This window comes from Callospermophilus lateralis, chromosome 12, assembly GCF_048772815.1.
Source record: "Callospermophilus lateralis isolate mCalLat2 chromosome 12, mCalLat2.hap1, whole genome shotgun sequence".
NCBI lineage: Eukaryota > Metazoa > Chordata > Mammalia > Rodentia > Sciuridae > Callospermophilus > Callospermophilus lateralis.
In genome coordinates this window covers 83493213-83512078 of record NC_135316.1, presented here as the reverse complement: position 1 = coordinate 83512078, position 18866 = coordinate 83493213, and the positions used below count along the sequence as shown (strand labels likewise).

The 18866-nt window shown below is 35.5% G+C and overlaps 1 protein-coding gene across 9 annotated transcripts in view; it reads right to left on the bottom strand.

Annotated features, from left to right (window-relative positions):
- The window catches only part of Stard13 (StAR related lipid transfer domain containing 13), a 481490-nt gene that overhangs the window by 186995 nt on the left and 275629 nt on the right, over positions 1-18866 (bottom strand). For 2 of the 9 annotated variants that reach the window (XM_076872075.1, XM_076872077.1), the window contains exon 3: positions 4481-4602. The exons of the other annotated variants lie outside the window; for them this stretch is intronic. In XM_076872075.1, the coding sequence (XP_076728190.1) occupies positions 4481-4583 (103 nt within the window). In that variant the 5' untranslated portion in view covers positions 4584-4602. The remainder of the gene's footprint in view (positions 1-4480; positions 4603-18866) is intronic. 9 annotated transcript variants of the gene reach the window in all.

The window sequence follows — 18866 nt, the reverse complement described above, 5'->3', positions numbered from 1 at the left end:
CATGCTTTTTCTGCTCCTCCCCTCTTTCTCTGACTCTTCCCTACATTATATGCCATTTTCTTGTTTTCCATGGTTCTAATCTTAGGCCTTTGTTTTCGACTCAGAATGCATGTCAAGATTAAGAGATGGCATCATTAAAACAAGATGAAAATAAGAAATCTGTCACTCCTCAATTTTTTTGCATGAATACTTCCTGATATAAGTGATACTTCTGCTATGTGATCTTGTTCCTTCCAAATGAGTCAGTTTAGGTGGTAATGTTAATTTATTTGAGCAGACATGTGGCAACATGGTTTCCCTCTGCCAATCAAAACAAACAAAAAGCTCTGCTGGATAAGTATGTGAATACCTGTTGTTGGATTCAGAGACCATTTTATTTTGTAACCTCTCTTTCAGATCAAAGTAACAACAAAATGTGTAATAGTAAACAAGAAAAATTCCATAAGGAGTGATACATTTGTTGAGCCATATTTCACAGGGCTCTGCTCAAAGTTTATTCCTAAGCAATAACATTCTTCCTAAGTAACAACAATTCTAAATTAATTATAGTGAGTTCCAAAATGATTAGATACTGTTTTGTAGAACTGAAGTTCTGAACATAAGTTCATAATTTGCATTTAATCTCTTTGTAAGTGACCAAATTTGCTGTTAGATATTTTCAAAACACTTAGGTTATTTGGGAACATACATAAATAAGAATCATATAAGCATCCAGTAAGAATAAATGTGACTTAAAATGTTGTTTTTGAAAATTTTTTTCTTTTTAATTTATCATGAGTATATTAGTGGGGATATTTGTTCTTAGAAAAACAGGGTATTTGGAATGAAAAGTACTACTCCATGGGGAAATTTCATTACTACATAACATGAAAAAATGCTTGCTTTATTAATAAAAATCCATATGAACCAAATAAGTAAAAGCCATTAACCCCACTTAATAGTTCCATTTGTACATGCTCCAGAATGATTTGGGATCAGGAGTCCTAGACCTTTTGCTTCCAACTTGCTATGTTTCCATGCCTAACTATCTCTGCAAATGTTGCTGACCCTTGCCAGAGCATTTTCCCTCCATTCCATCTTCTGGTGAATTTCTGATTTCAGCGAAAAATTTATCTTGAGAGTCACCTCTTCGGAAGAAAAATCCACAACCTGCTTATTCAAACTCCACCTTCCTCTAATCTGGGACTCGCACAGAACCCCAAGCTTATAATTTTTAGCTTTTATGTCTCACAGTTCTACTCCTTTTTATTGTATTAGTAATAACTGACATTTAGAAAGTAGAAATGACCAAAATCACATTTCTAGTAAGTGGCAGAGCCAAGTTGCTAATGCATGTCTTCTTACTCTAGGACAACCATTAAGCTGTCCTAAATTGAGTGACTTCATATCTACTTGAACTTCATTGAAACCTTTCACTTTTGTCTGGCAAAAAACAAAACAAACAAAAAAAAAAAAAACACCAACCAAACAAACAAACAAACAAACAAAAAAACAACAACTCATTCTCTTTTTCCCAAACATCCATAGATACCATTTTGCATCCCCTGAAATACTCTTCTGTTTTCTTTGGCCTGATATTTTTCTTTTCTATAACAATATTTTTGAAACTATAGTTATGTACTTTAATCCTTTGCCCGCCATCTGCATAATTTACAAGGCTGTAGCCACAGGCTGTCTGAATTTTCTTTCCATAAGGTAGCTGGATGCTCAGTGTATCAACCCTGAGAGTTACTTATGGCATAGTCAGCCATGACAGTATGAAGAACACTGGTAGGGACTGATATCTGGAGAGAGAACCATTTTTAAGGTGGGATGAGGGAAAATCTAATCATGGGATATGCCCAATCTGAGAGATAACAACTGAACAGATACCCAAAAGACCAACACAGACTGTAGAATTGGAGAAACTCAGGTGTGCAAAATTCAATAACTAACTAAAGGACAACAGACAAAATAGGCAAGTGTCCACAGTTTTACTCCCAGGCCCCAATAGTGATTTGGAGTATAATTCCAGCCCATGGTGATGGGAAAGTCATGGGAAGGGAAAATGTTTAGAAATTTACCACAACAGGGACTGTAGTATAAGGCATTATGGCAGAAGGCCAGTTATCTGAAGTTCTCAAGACACAGAATGAAAGTTGAAATAACTGCAACTGAATTAAGCACTCACTATATTCCAGGCTCCTTGTTAAATAGTTTTGTTATATGTCTAAAAACCACTTGATAAGTCAATCAAATGCAGTTTCTCATTTTATTCTTATAACAACCAATGATACAAGCAAGCACATAATAAAACCAATATTAGTATTCCTATGCCATAGAAAAACAGAGAATAAGAAAAGTAGACCCAGAATTCAAACCCAGATCATTAGGATACCAGAGTTGGTGTCCTTCCCCAGTACCAATTTTCATTGATGCTTTATTCCCATTTATTTAATATGTATAAATCAAACTCTTGAGACCAGAAGTTATGCATTTTATAATCTTAGTATCTGGTAACATATACTTTGTGTAGAATATAAGTGATTGACTAAGAATGAGATAGCACTAAAACAAATGGTGCATAAACCTTTTTGTTTATAATTTAGGTACAGACATTTATTTAAAAGAGCAAGGAGTATACATTTAAGGGAAATTGAGGGGTGTTTCAATCATGAAAAGGCACTTTGAAAAAAAGTTTAAGAGAGCACACCTTTTCATTGACAATTACAGTTGTTTGCATTAGGTCTGGATAATGTGCATACTGTATAATATCCTTGAGAAGAAACAACATAAAACACTTTCTAAAATATCATTTCAAGGAACAGAATATGCTCATCTTCATTGATATAAATTAAAATGAGTTTACTCTAGTTAAAACACAGTTCCCCTTGGAAAGCTATCTTTGGAACACAAATGTGAAATAAAAACTAGAGAAACTTAATTCTGTACACGAAGGCCCCTGGCAATACCTCACTTTCCTACTTCATGTAATTTGTCAAATCCTTCCACTGAACTGAAAAGGATTTACAAGAATATTCAGTGTAATCTGATTTAAGCATCTAGTCAATCTCTTTCAATAGAGGTTGCCAGTTAAAGTTAGATAGTACAACTGTGAATTTGTGTATATCAGACTTTACATTTTGTATGTATAAAGATACTATCTTTGGCTACCTCATCAGGAGAAAATTCTTAAAGACCCCTGGTTGGCAAAGTCATCATCTATTAACAGCAATTGTAATGAGAAACTCTTGGTGATACCTTCATGATTAAGTGAACCAATGTTTATAGACTTTAGGGTCAGTGTAACTTAAGATAGAGGATCCTAGACTTTGGGATTTTTACAGACTGGGAATAATTTCAAAAGAAAGTTTTGGAGTAAAACTAGAGTTTACATTTTAATTTTGTTAAATCAAAACATTCAACAACAACATCATCATTTCATTAACAGAACTGACATTTTAAACACTGAAAAGTAGACAGCCCAAAATCTCATAATAAAAAGAAAAATATCAGCTAGAAACCCTAGGAAACATTCTCTCCATGGAATCATGAGTTCCATCAGATTACCATCCAAAGACTCCACATTTACTTCTGGGGTCCTTGTATTCTATCTCCAACCTAATTTCTTATTCCTTTCAAGCAGCCTCTGGACACCCCTGTGGTTTCCCCCTATCAGATATATGCCTTTGGATCTAGGTTTCTTCTTAGTATGATAAAATGCTCTGGAATTAGTGGTGATAGATGCACAACTTTATGAATATGCTAAAAACCACCAAAATGTACATTTTATAAGGATGCATTTTATGTGAATTTTATCTGAATAATTTTTTAAAAATAGATATGAATTTAACAATAAGATACATTTTCTCCTGTCAAGCAGCATTGTAGAATGAGAAAAGCACTGAATCAGGAGACCTGAATATCTGTTACTTCTCCATAATCCAGAGCACTTATCGTGTTGGGGCAAATGTTCACCATTTCTGGCCTCAATGAGGACATAAAGAATAAGGGTTTGGACTTGAAGATGGCCTCTAAGGCTACCCTTAGTTCCATAGCTCAATATTTATGTCTGTAAAAAGAACTTAATAAAACCCCAACAAAGACAAGATGCTTACTGTGTACTTGTGTACTCCTTACTGTGTTTCTGATGTATATCAGACTGTGTAGTTTAATGGTTTAATGAGTGAGAACCCAGCTTTGAAGGGACAAGATCATTTCAGTTCAGGGTCTTGCTTCGTTGCTTGCTAAATTCCTGAACTTAGATAAAATATTTTACTTCATTCCACTTCAGCTTCTTCTTCAGTAAAACTGGTTAATGGCAGTGCCCAATATTATGAATATTAAATGAATCTGTATATAGAAAATACACTAGTATATAGAGTGTAGAGTACATAGAAAGTAGAGAGCACACTAATAAGCTTTGAAACAGAACAACATGGTTATCAACTTTGCTGCTAAAATAAAAGATTTTTTTTTTTTTTTTTTTTTTAGTCCTTACCTGTTTTACATGAGAAAAGAGTCTGGTCTATTAAGTGTCTGGAACCAGGAGCTGAGGGCTGTCTGGATTGGACTAGGGCCCTTCCTTCCCCGTCAGAGGCCATGGACCAGGATTCTAGGTACCTGTGACATCAAGGCATTGCAAGGCTTCTTAAAGTAGTGTGTGCAAGGATTAACTAACTAGTGCGAGAAAATGGCATGTAACATATCCTTGTGATGTTCCTCTGAATATGGCCCCCATGTTTCATGCTTTCTCCTGGCCTTAAATGATTTTTCCATAATGTGAAAATTCCCCAAATATCCTTATACTATGTATTTTATATATGTTTCTCTTAATTACATTTCTTCTCATAGATTTTTCTTAATGATTAACAAAATGATCAACTTCCCATATATACAAACAGAAAACTGCATTAACAAATTTTCAGAAGAAATTTGTGTTAGTTTTGTGTTACAGTAACAAAAGTTGTATAGTGGTAACAAGATTAGGTAATTGGCTGAGAATTTAAACTTATAAGGAAGAAAGGTTTATGTTGGCTCATGGTTTTGGAAGTTTCAGTTCATGGTTAGCTAGCCCTATTGATTTTGAGCCTGTGGTGAAGCATTTTGTCAGGGTAGAAATATGTGGTGGAAAAATCCTGTTCACCTTGTGGCAGCCAGTAAGCAAAAAGAGAGGGAGGCCCTGGGGTCCCTGTATCTCCTTCAAGGGGATAGCCCCAGTGACCTAAATTTTTTCCACTAGGCCAGACATCTTAAAAGTTCCATCAACTCACAATAGCACCACAGGCTGGTGACCAAGTCTAACATATGGGATTTGGGGGGACACTTTAAAACCATAGCAAAGTTGTCACACCCTGAATCATGTACACAAGTGAACATACATTCTTTCATTTTATACACATTATTAAAGGTCAGCTATGTGCTAGTTATATTTGTAACTTTGGATGAATATGACCAATCTCCAGATTGTAAGGACAGTTAAAAGTCACACAGAATAGTTTATGGAGATCATTAAGCAGTCTTTATCTTAAAGAACATTTCTATTGTTTAAAACTGACTAAATATTTCTGAGTCAAGCTATTTGCTCCCTCTGTACTTTTGTATACAGCATTCTCGATACCTAAAACTCCTGATTTCAGTAATTTCTATTAATGGAATAATGATAAATAAGTATTAAAAACTAACATTTTAAGCACCATTACTATTCTCTTACATATACTATCTTTTTTAATACTCACTCGAAAAGGATTATAATTTCCATTCTACAGATGGAAAATCTGAGTTGAAGTGGTAAAACATCTTGCCTAAAGCTACATGGCCAGGAGATGGTAGCACTAAAGAAATGCTATAGACCCCATCACTGAACATCAGCCCATATAGCTTACTTTCCTTTCCAGCCAAACCAAAAGTTTTCTCCTGTGAAAGGCATTCTTAAGCAACCCTTGCTGATAGGATTTTTTCTTCTCTATTCTTTCAGTATTTATAAACCCAGTTGATAGAATATTCACTTATAATTTTTGTCACTTTTCAGATATCATCAGGGATGTATATTTTGTGCATCGCATTAAATTTTTATCTCATTAGAAAACAAATAATTCATTTTCTATTTTTTATTCTGCTATGACTTGTGAGCAAAAGAATGTTCTGAATAAAGTAGGCGTTCTGCAGATACTATCAATTCACTATTCATTAATCAGAGTATGGAGATTAGCATGTATGTAACTGACTAACAAATATTACATCTCACATCCAAATTGACTTCATTTATAAATTTTATATAACTACTCATCATTGTATCTAATATTTTCACTTATATAACTTTTCAAATCTGGAGACAACAATCACACAAAATTGGCTTATATTTCCTTATAATGTACACAATGTACAATTAAACAGTCCAAAGTCTTAGTAACATAAGACTTCAAAGCAATGTAATCTCTAAAATCTTGTCCTACCAGCTAAAGGAGCCCTCTGTTCTTACTGTTGTTTATGCTGTTCTCCACATAGTTTGGATGAGAATTTAAATCACCATAGATACATTAAAAAAATGTATCTGATATTTTCATTTCCTAACAAATGAACCAGAAATTATATTTTGCAACTGGAAAGGCATGTTTTCTTCAAATAACACTTAAAAACTTACATCTGCTCATAAAAATGTTGAACATCTGAAAATATGAACAAATGCTGTAGTTGCAGGAATGACCTAACAGCTGTCGAATGTGCAGATGTTACATAAAAGCTGCAGAATGTCATTCAGTTTTTGAGAAGTAGAATCTGGAAACTCTTCTATTTTGGTATGCAAGTCTTATTTTCCTCTTTATAAACCAGGCCTTGCAGAAGTTAAAAAGAAAAGACTATCTTCAAAACCTAAATGAACACATAGTATAATCATATGATACAGTTCACATTTCTATGAATTTAAATGAATAGTTTTTGAAAAAAATATACAACCTAAAGTTTCAACAGATATTAAATCGGTTAAAGTGGCCAGGCCATTACAAACAGATAATAGTATGATTTTCTTACAAGCCCCCCACCCCGAAAATAAAATTTTTTTTAGAAACTGTGAGATGGAGATGCAGACACAGTAAGGATTGGACCAGAATAAGAAAAGAAATTTGAAATCTCATGTGTTTTCTTCCAACTAGAAAACAAATAGCACCAACCAGAGCCAAAATGTGGAGCTCAACAAATGTAAAGTGAAGAGGTTGCCATCAGGATTGGGCACTCTTAGTGTTCATGGCATCCATGAACACACTGCCTTCCAACCCCTGTTCTGACCCCAAAAATATTCCTGATTCTGAGTCCTTGCACATGTTGTCCACCTCCTATATGCTCCTTTTAGACCTTTCTAAGGATTTTATATTACCCTAGAACGTAGCTCCAGTCTGTTCCTCAGGGAAGAGTTCTCCAACCCTAAAAATGCTGTCAGTATCCCTGATGCCCTCCTTTCTTCTCCACAGCACTTTGTGTCATTAAATAATTACGTATACAATTTGTCTTATAAGGGCAATCTATCCCCAGGGCTAGGTCAAAGTTGACAAAGAGTTCTTGTTTCTTCAGCCTTTCTCACAGAACCCAGCAAAGTGCCTTGGCCGAAAGAGACACTCAATACATTAATATCTGTGCTTATGTTCTAATTGTACCACCTCAAAACAGTATCTCCAATTTCTTGCTTTCTTGTTCTCCTATACTTAAACTTGATTCTCTGGCCTTCAATTAACTTAATGCCAGGAGAAAATGAACTTTGGGAACAAAAATATGGGCAGAGATATGCCTCACACTCAGGAAGAGACCCAGACTCCACCAAATGGCTCCAGAAGGAAATACCATCTTGCTCCTTTGGCCAGTCTGATTTCTAGCCTAGTGTTACTCACTTTTGTTCTGAATTAACAGTCTCAATTGATAAGAATACATTCTAACAGGATTTTGCATTCCCCTTGGGGATTTCATGTAGTTATTTCCACGCTGATGATGGCTGGTTTCCGGGCAAGAAGAGATTTTAAAAAAAAGTGCAATATTTCATAACAGCTGAAATAATTCTCTGCCAACGCCTGTTTTTAAATTCAAAGTGCATTTTCTCTATATGTACATGGCAGCAAAAGGTCTAGAGATACAATGAAACATATGAATTTAGCACTCTAAGATAAAAAAAAACAGAAAAGATATTTTTATATTCTACTAATGATAATAATTATTATTGGCTCAAAAGTAAGCAAATCCATATTTGTTTTCAAGTTAAGCATGTTACTTGAGAATATTCTAAAACATTTGTTAAAGGGGTGTGAACAGTGCAGACACTCATCAAAATCCATCTGTTTGAATCTATTAAGTGGCATTTCCCCAGCTGGGGCATTCCTCAAGTCCTATGTAACGAAAGTGCTTTATGCCCAGAGTAAGGACCGATACTAACTTAGAAACTGGATTATTTTACTCAGTTAAAAGTTCTAAACACATTTTGTGAGTGTGAATGCTTATGATCTGACTCCATCAAACACAAGATCAAAAGCTAATATTGAAGAGAGAATTGAGTTTGAGTTTCAAAGTCAAAATAGTTATATGATAGTTTTCTATTAAAAAGAAATCCTCCACAACTTGTCCACAAAAATTACTTTAAAATATAATTCTTCAGGAGTCCTTATTGTTTTCATTTTTTTTTTACTCAATATTAACTAGGGGATGCTATATGTGATTTTTGTAATTTGTGTGCTTAGGAGGGATGAAGATGTATGAATGACCTAAATTCAAAAGACTTCCATCATATATAGAAAAAAATTACAGTTGCCTTTAAGCACATTGAAAGTTGTAATAAATATCGACAGATTGAACATTATATATTGATCTTCCATGTCAACATTATCCCTAAAATCTTCTCTTCTGAATATAGGTACAACTCTTCCAAACTATGCAATGATTGTTTCTACTGGCCCTGTGTTTATAGACCCTGGAATCTCTGTGTTTTACTACCACTCACTTTACTTTTTTCTTTTTTGCACATTAAAAGAGTGTTCTTCTTTCTCTCTCTCTTGGTAAATGCAAAGCATTCTGAATCTATGCATCGAGTCTCATAGTGGCTCATCATTCTTTTTCTAAACTCATCGATACAACTTTGCTTTTAGTGCAACCAACACTATCTTCCTATTTATGCTGAATAAGGAAGGGTTCAATTGAACTCTTCCCCCACCACCCTGCCCGCACTCTCCCTGTCATCAAACCATAAACTGGCTCACAGAACAAGCCTAAATAGCTCTAAAAGATAATAGGATGAGGGCCTTTCCTTGGTACTCTGCTTTCTGTCATCAGCAAACAGTTCTGTCTTCAGACAGCTGCTGATTATTCTTTGTAGAGAAGAAAGAAAATTTTAAAAATTCACATCTATATAAAAATCTTAATATGACCTAGGATTTTGAACCACTTTCTCCACTAAGTCTTTATATCTGAGGTACTTTGAAGAATTAATTTTTATCCCATTTCCTTGATCTCCTTATGGACAGAATTAAATTATCCAAATGTTACACACAAAAGGAGAGGGGAAAGAGAAAAAAAGGGGAAAAGGTAAAAAAAAAAATTGCAAACACTGTCTGATACATAACTTATGAACCTCAGAAAGTCACCATCAGTCCTATGAAGCCTAACATTGTTACTGAGAAACAGAAAAGTGAAGCTGAAAGAATATATAATCCATCAACTGATGAAAAGTGCAAAGGAGATTTATATCCATCTCACCCTCCTTCAAAAACACAAGCTCTACATTTCAATGGAGTTAAATATAAGAGCTTCCTTTCAGAACAACTGTGCAAATCACAGGATGTACAAAATCATTTTAAGTAGGTAACACAAATAAACAGGAAATCCCCCTCATCCCCACCTGGCATTACTCTGGCTGTTCCCTGTGCTGAGAGCATCCTGAGGAGATTTATCAACCAGAGCCTTCTGTGAGAATTTTCTTTATTTAAATACCATATCAATACATTGAGCTTTATGAAGAGGCTATCACACTAAGAAATTAAATTTGAAATGAAATTTAATTTTGGTATATTTCAATTAAGTACTGTAAACCAGACATATAATACCCTATGTGCTGAGTTCCCTGGCTTAAGCTATTGTGTTTGGTTTTCTTCCTGTACTGATACAGTTAGGGAAAGGAGAGGAAAACATGTTGAGAGCATCTGTTTTGTAATAGAATGGTGTTTTCAAAGTGGGGCTTACAGATCATCTGCCTCACAATATCCTTGTAAAAATCTTCAAAATGCAAGGCTCATGGACCCCAATCTGTTAAATTTCTCCTTTTCATGGTTGTGTACATATTATGTCCATTTCTGAAAAAGCACCTCAAAGTTATTCCTTTTTACTATAATTTAAGAATTAATAACATATTTTTGTCCAAGTGTTTTCACATAATTGATTCTATTCATTAAGAATTTGATCATCCCTTGTTGTCTGAGAGTTGGTTCCAGAAACCCCTAGACACCATAGCCACCCAAACTCAAGCCCCTTATATAAAATGATATAGTATTGGCAAAGAGCCTCTGCAATCTTCTCCTATACTTTAAGTCATCTCTAGATGATTTACAGTACCTAATATAATGTAATGCTATGTAAACAGTTGTTACACTATATTGTTTGAAGAATAATGATAAAGGGGATAAGTATGCATTTTCAGACCAAACCATCTCAGGCTAAGTGTAGAGGCCACCTATGCAAAAGCAACATGTACTAAAGAGAGAAGGTCTATGTAATGCAGGAAGCTACATCAAGTATGCCTATGCATCACTTCATTCATGTAGATTCAGTGTAGTGCTAAATGAGCAGCAAATTCAAATGTTGCTTTTTGGAATTTTCTGGAAAAGTTTTTTGATATTTTTGATCTTTAGTTGGTTGAATCCATAGATGTAAAATAGGAGAACATAGAAGGATGACTGCACATCAGTCTCCTGAGTTCTAGTGGTGCATTTATACTCAATTTATTGAGTGTTTATAATTGATTTTCTATGTTTATTCTCCATTTAAGCAGAAAGCATTACTGCCCTTTCACCTTGATGTTTTGTGGTTAAATGTATACATCTCAGTGTAAGATAATCTTAGTCATGAGATTTTGCTCAGGTTTCCAAGCCTCAATGAACTTTAGTTGTATCATATTGAAAATTAGTATAATGATGATCCACTAGGATTGTTCTAAAAACTGAATTCAATGACATGCATGCGTGATAGCAAGCAAAAAGCTGTAGTTATTACAATATTCCTTGGAAAAACAATGGCTGCATATATTTATCCACAGTGAATACTTTTAGAGCACCATGGTAGATATGTGATTTAAAAGCAATATTACCATTTTAAAAACACAAACAATAGCTATATATTTGCTGTCTCTATTAAAGGAATTCTCTTGGGATACCATATTTATTTCAAATATGCTGGCCTGCTTGAAATGTATTCAGAATGCTCTTTTGAATACAATTTAGAAGTATATAATGATTACCTGCAAGTAGTTGTTATAATTAGCCTGTTATTTTCATCATTATAAGTAAAATTTACAAGGAGGGGGAAACTGGTCCTTTCAAATACATGGTAATGGTGTCAAATTTCTGCACTTTGAAAACCAACTTGCATTAAAATAATTAAGTCTTTCATGGTCAAATCTGGTAAAGGGAAGGTATTAATCTTCAGGAGTCTGAACTGAAATCTGACCAAAAAGGAGTGAGATTTGTGTTCTTGTGTAGGTCAAAAGCTAGCAATTTTCAGAGAGGAACATCAAGAATTACTGGGATAAGGAGTGAGCCACTAATATCACTTGGATGTAAATATTTCTGTATATTTAGAAATCTGTCTTATTTTGGCCTAGTTATGCCTAAAATATCACATGCTATCTATATTGCATATGCTATCTCTCCATTGGGTTCTGTCTATCCTGAAATAAAGATTTCTATTTGCAGTTTCTAGGGAAGTAGGAGCCAGGTAGTGTAATGGTGATACAGAATGTAGTATGAATGCAGTATGAAATAGTTCCCTTAATATGTATAGAGGTTTGAGGTCTCATGAGACAGTTCACCTGGTTCTAATCATAGTGTCAGAATACTCCTACACTTTGAGAACCTGGGCCAAGAATTACATGTTCTAAAGTCTAAATGTCCTCATTATAAAATTGAGATTTTATGCTCTACAGGGCATTAGGTTAAGATAAAATAATGCCTGAGTAGTGCTTAGCAGCTCCATGGCACATGATAAGGACTGGATCAATGGTAGCTATTGTCAGATTTGTTAGGAGCAAGGGGGAAATTCATTTATCTTGTTGAGAGGCTGACCAAGAAAGAGTAAAAGGGATAGATGGGAATTTGTCTCTAACCATCACAATAATCTCCCTAATTTAACTCGTTAATTCCCTTGAGGTCAAAAGTACAGTATTAATATTTCCCACATTCCAAATAGGGGACTCAGGTCACAGCAAGATTTCTAAGGGTGCCAGTGAGTTGTGAGTGGAGGTAGGAATCAAACTCAGCATTGTCTTCACTTTGGTTCTCTAACAGTCCACTGCCTTTCATATGCAGACGATTTGTTATACAATAATTTAATTCAGTGCTTTCCATAAAGAATGCCACAGAGGGCCTACTTCAAGTGTGTTACTTTGTTGTTGCCCTGGTGACATTTGAAGAGCCCTTGGGCGACCACGATTATCTGAAGACCCCAGAGAGCAATTCCATGTGAACAAAAAGGATAAGTGTTACAGCGCAGCAGCTGTTCAATGCAGATTCTCAAGTTGTGAACCATGAATTGGTACTTTTCTTCTAACTCCTCCCCACTCGCCATTAGTCAGTATATTAGAAAAATAAATTAAGCTTTCCATAAGGTTGAACTTATGCATAATTAAAGAACTAAAAAATTTTAATGAAATATTAAAAAACCTTTTTAACTATTGACCAAAAATCATTTTGGAAATATACTAAAGTGTTAGAATTGTGAATTATTATAAGAATTGTAAGAAGTCATTAATTATGGTAAATCTCTTAAAATAAAGGCTTTTATATAATTCATTTTTGTATACCAAATATGTTGTACAGAATCTTGCATAATGCAGGTCACCATAAATGCTTACAAATGAACAAATACAGTCTTTGAGGTCCATTTCAGATCATTTTTTTCAAGAGGATCCTTTTTAGGTAACTATTGTCCAAAAGCCTTAGGAAAAATAGATCAAGAAGTCGTATCAGTCACTTTATGGAGATTACCAACTACCCAGTCTCTCTAATATTTCACATGTATATCTGACAGTCATTAAATCTAAAAAACCTGCTCCAAGATCTGAAATGAAGACCCTCAAGAGACTGTAGTAAACAGGGAATTCCAGGAGGTCCTGCTAATTCAGCAAAAACCATCTTGTAAAGCCATGGAGGATTTCATACCCTTTGCAATATTCATGTAAGCAAAGACACACTAATGGTTACCTATAAACTCCTAAAGTAATTTAGAAATTATTTTAGAAAAAAATTAATTAAGAAAAATAGGCACAAAAATTAATAGGGTCTACTGATGCTTACGGTGAAGAAAAGAAAATGGATTCACATATTTATATACACATGATCCCTAACTTACATGAGATCATGAGGTTACATCCCTATAAATCTATTGTAAATTGAAAATATCACAAGTTGGAAATGCATATAATCTGCCAAACATCACCACTTAGTCTCTGCTTCCTTAAATGCGCTCAGAACACTTACATTAGCCTATGGTTGGGCACTATCATCTAACACAAAGCCTGTTTTATAATAAGTGTTGACTATTTCATGTACACACACAGATGGGTATTTTGTAGACATGATGGAATGGGAAAACATGAAGCATAGTATAAAAAAAACCCTACTGGCAACACTATATATTGTAGAGTATCAGTTGTTTGTTCTCATGATTGTGTAGCCGACTGGGAGCTGCATATTGCTGCTGCTGCCCAGCATCTCAAAAGTAGAGCAGACCTCATATCACTAGCTCTGGAAAAGAGCAAAATACACATTTCAGAGTTCAGTTTTTACTGAATACATATCACTTTTGTACCATCATAAAGTCAAAAAATTGTGAGCTGGGAATCGTTTGTAATCTTAAATTATAAGATAATTTGCAGATTACTCAATACATCACCAAATACAAGATCTGAAAGCTCATCTTTAGGCTCTGTCTACCTCTTCAGTCTTTACCTGCTCTCCTACTTGTAGCTGAGGTCTCAGCAATATTGAGTAATTACTGATTCTGCTTCCTGTCTGTTCTTTTTCATATACTCTTTCTTCCCTCTCCTCAGAGCCTCTCTCTTTTAAGGTCCAACTCAGAGGTTCACTACTCTGCAAAGCCACTCCATCCTCTGACTTCCCTTCACAGTTTGTACATTCTTCTAGTCCTGTACTTGTCTATAATTTTTTTGTAGGTTAGACTCAGTGTTTTTCATTTTCTTATTCTAATATAGAGCATAGCAGATGATCTGACATATAATATTCATTTAATATTTATGTTCTGGTATAAATATAGGAGAAATTTTTCAACTGAATACATTTGAGAGACATATTGTTTAATTAATCTCACTTTAATTGTTTTTGAATGAATGAGAAAATCAAATTTCCCCCATTTGTATGAAAGTCTGAGGATCAGATGTTATTTTTTTCCTTCTCTTAAGTGATGAGCCTTATTTGACTAGCAATAGAATATTTTTTGTATAACTGATATATAAACTAAGTTTGAACTTTCTGGTAAGCCTCTAGTAGAAGCCTCATTGCTGCTACTCTTGGCCTCTATTATTTTTTCTACTGACCTTTTGCATCATAAGCCAGGCATTGTTCTCAGAGAATCATACCCAGACTCCTTCCCTGACATAAGGCTGCAGAAGGGTTGGCTACCTGTCCCTCCCATGTCTTGCCACTCTGGCCCTGCTTCAGGATTAATCCCATCCTATTTTTTCTGCCTAGAAAATTTTCCTCCAGATCTCTACTTCAGTGCCATTTTCCCAGACAGCCCTCCCAACAAAGGATTGCATGTTTTTTTTTAAATTAATTTTTATTGTTGGTTGTTCAAAACATTACATAGTTCTTGACTCCCCAAGCTGAAATGCTGAAATTCCAACTCCCAATGTATTAAGATTGTGAGGGTGCAGAAGTCTCAAATGTGATTATGCTCTTATAAAAGAGAACTTGCTTTCCCATCCTCCTTCTACCATGTGAGGATAAAACCAGAATAATATGGCATTGTGAAAAAGGGCCCTCACCAGAACCCAAAAATGCTGGCTTGGACTTCCAGCTTCCAGACTGTGATAAATAAATATTTGTAGTTTAAGTTGCTCACTCTAGGGTTCTATAATAACAATCCAAACTGCAAAGACACTTTCCCTATCAGATCCAAAACATCACTCACTTCCATTCTCTAGCTCCTATATAATTTTGTTTTTCTTCATAATATGGTATTTAAAAAATTTATTATAATGCATTATTTATTGTTATCTTGCTCTACCAGTTGAATGGAAGCATTGATTTTTGTCTGTTATATTCACCACTGAATCTCTAGTAGCTGGGACAGTGTTTGGCATAGCAGATTCTTAATAAATATTTGTTGAATAAATCAAATGAATGAAAATCTTGGAGTATCTACAAAAATAAAGTCATAATTTACAAAAATTTACAAATAATTCCATTATTTTCTGTAGTTCTATAATAGTTTTTAAAATGGTCAAAAGGAATTTTTTAATCTTATATAGATGATAAAACAGATGTTCAAATTTCAACTATACCTTATCCATTTTTCCCATCCTAACATGTTGTAACAGCAGTGTTTGTTACCTTTCGTGGTAAAATGAGAATTGCTAATTGCACTTTGGAAGGAGGTTAGAAGACGGGAAAAGGTTATCTTCCATTAGACCACAAAGCTGATAGTTGTGTCAAACATCTGGGGGTGGTATCACGGCAGAGTAGGTAGCATTTAGGGTCATCTGAGGTGAACTCAGCACTTAGGAGGGAGCAAGCAGATGCATTTAATATCCTTTAGCCAGGTAGTCCTCTCTTTAATCAGTCACTGAGTCAGTGAGGCTGGCTGCCAACAAACACTTATAATACTTAGCTCAAAGGATAGGCTTTCCTACTCTCCTTTTCCTCAGAAAGTCTGTACTCGCCTGGTACAATGGCACATGCCTGTGATCCCAATGACTCAGAGGGTGAGACAGGAGAATCACAAATTTAAAGCCAGCCTCAGCAATTTTGCAAGACCTTGTCTCAAAGTTAAAAAAGTGGGGCTGGAGATGTTGCTAAGTGGTTAAGTGTCCCTGGGTTCAATCTCCATCATTGAGAGGAAAAAAGTCTATATTCTAGTACACTAATTTCTGAAATAGGCCTTTTGCTTATGAATGAGTGGCTAAGTACAAAGTCACCTATAATCCCAAGGGTCAATAGGTGTGATTTTGAGTTAGGCTCTAATCTCAAATTTATCATGAATGAGATATGTGATCTGGAACAGATTAATTTAACCTCTCTGAGGTTCCAATCAGTTTCTAAAAGAAATGTCTTGGACAAGATAATTTATAAAGCTTCCATGAGTGCTAACATTTTATGGTTCATTGAGTGCAAAGAAAGAAGAAGACAGACTATTGGCTGGAATTCTCTTGGAATATTAAAGGGGTTGAATAAATAAATATGATTTCTCTCCAATATCAGTTCAGCTCTTTGAATCTGGCTAGGCAGAAGTTCACAAAAGAAATATGAAAAGACACTGCCATTTCTTCAATAACTGGGTTATTTTAGTGTGTGATTATACAAAGGAGATAAAAAGTTTTTTTTCAAATGTAAAACAATGTCTCTCTATTGTAGTATAAAAGAAATTCTGCTAGGAAGATAAAGACTAGACAGTAGAAAGAATGAAAAGGCAGTAGAGTGAGGCCAGCAGAGACCCCACTCTGTACCTTACCACCTGTGCAGGCTCAAGTACCTTACTTACTCCATTGTTAATATGGGGACAATGTTCACAACCTCAGAGTCATGAAAGAAGTGCCTAAGGAAAAGCCCAAAGCAGTCCCTCACTGGAGTTGGGCCTTCTGGCCTCTCATCACCTAAAGATTACTCATGGAAAGGGAAACCTTTGTGAAGTGGGAAGGGGATTGCCAAAATGGCACTGGCAATGAAATCAAGAGGGACTTGAGCTAGTTCTTGAAAAACGGGTAGGATCTGGGTAGGTAAAAGGAAAATAAAGGATTATATCTAGAAAACAGCATAAGGCAAGGAACCTGGGATAGTCATGAGAATTTAGAGTCTATCCCCAATCTTTAATGGGAGGACAGTATTAGGCAGGGTATCACTTGGAAAATTTGTTAAAAAATACGTATTAACTTCTTTCTCCATCACCACACAGTAGGTCTAATGAGGAGTCCAGGGATCTGGAACTTACAAAGCTTTATTGACAGTTCTGATGTACCCTCAGGTTTGGGAGCCATGGGTTCAGCTAACGGCTACTGACTGATCTGGAAAGAGCTGAGCTTACACCGGGCAGCATGAAAGTGATTAAAAGAACAAGCCTAGAGTAGGAGTCTGGATTCAGATCCCCTCTACCATGTGCTGACGATGAGACTCTCTGAAATCATAACTTTTTCTTATCCTCCTTTGTTTCATTAATGTAATAGCAATTATGGCACACACCCTGCCTCCCTCAAAGGATTTTGTAAGAACCTATTGATTTTAAGCCATTTCATTAGGGGACAAATACTTAGCTTTAAAATGCTCTAAAAATATTCAGAATCATTGCTAATCATCATTATTATTACCAAGGAGACCCTGGAATGCCAGAATGCCCTGTAATACCTGGGGATTATCTTGAATTCGCAGTGAGGCTGGGCTCTGAAAATGTACTGTGTTGTCCCTATCACACTCAAGAACTGTTACTCCTAAGATTAAGGCATGGGTCTTGGAGCCTTCTAGATCTCACAAATGTTACAAGTCATGAGAATCACGTCACTCTTATAAACCTACATAGCTATAGAAAGTAAGTATGCACCTTAAATAAGTCACTTACCTCACTAAATCTTGGCTTTTTCACCCATAAATTGGGGACAGCAGCAGTACTCAGAGTGCTCTTTGACATTTACCATGTGCAGGAAATGGGGCTACGGAAGTTGAAATTCATCCTAGAATAAACTCATTGAGACACACACCCATGAGGCTGCATCTTCTAAGGGGAGGCACCTTTATCTAATTCATTAGCACAGAATAAAGATTTTTCAAAAATCACAGCAAGGTGCTGTATATGTAGACAGTGACACTAGTGGTAACTACTGAGATGCCTGGACATTAAATGACAAAATCAGTAAAGTACTTAGCACAATTCCTGGCATGTAAAAGGGCCCAATGCTGGTAGCTATTAATAGCATGATATCATTAACTTATTGTGATCAGACTACCAAACCAGAACTACTTAGATGAGAAAAGTTTATTTGGTATCATGGTTTCAGAGTTTCAGTCCATGATCAGTTGGCTAGTCAGCTGGCTTCATTGCTCTGGGCCTAGGGTGAGGCAGAACATCAAGGTGTTAAGGGCATGGTGAAGGAAAGCTGCTCACCTCATGGTTGCTAGGAAGCAGACAGAGAAAAGATAAGATAGATAGATAGATGGATAGAAAGATAAAAGGAGGAAAGAGAAAAGAAGGGAAGGGAAGAAGAGGCACAATATTTAATCTCCAAGGCACATCCCCAGTGACTCATCTCCTCTAGCCAAGCCCTACCTGCTTAGTTACCTATAACCCAGTAATCCATTCAAATATGGATTAATCCACTGATTAGGTTCTGACTCTCATAGTCTAATTGTTTCACCTACCACATTAATATGGGGGCTTTTGGGAAACATACCATATCCAAACCATAACACTCATTCACTCAG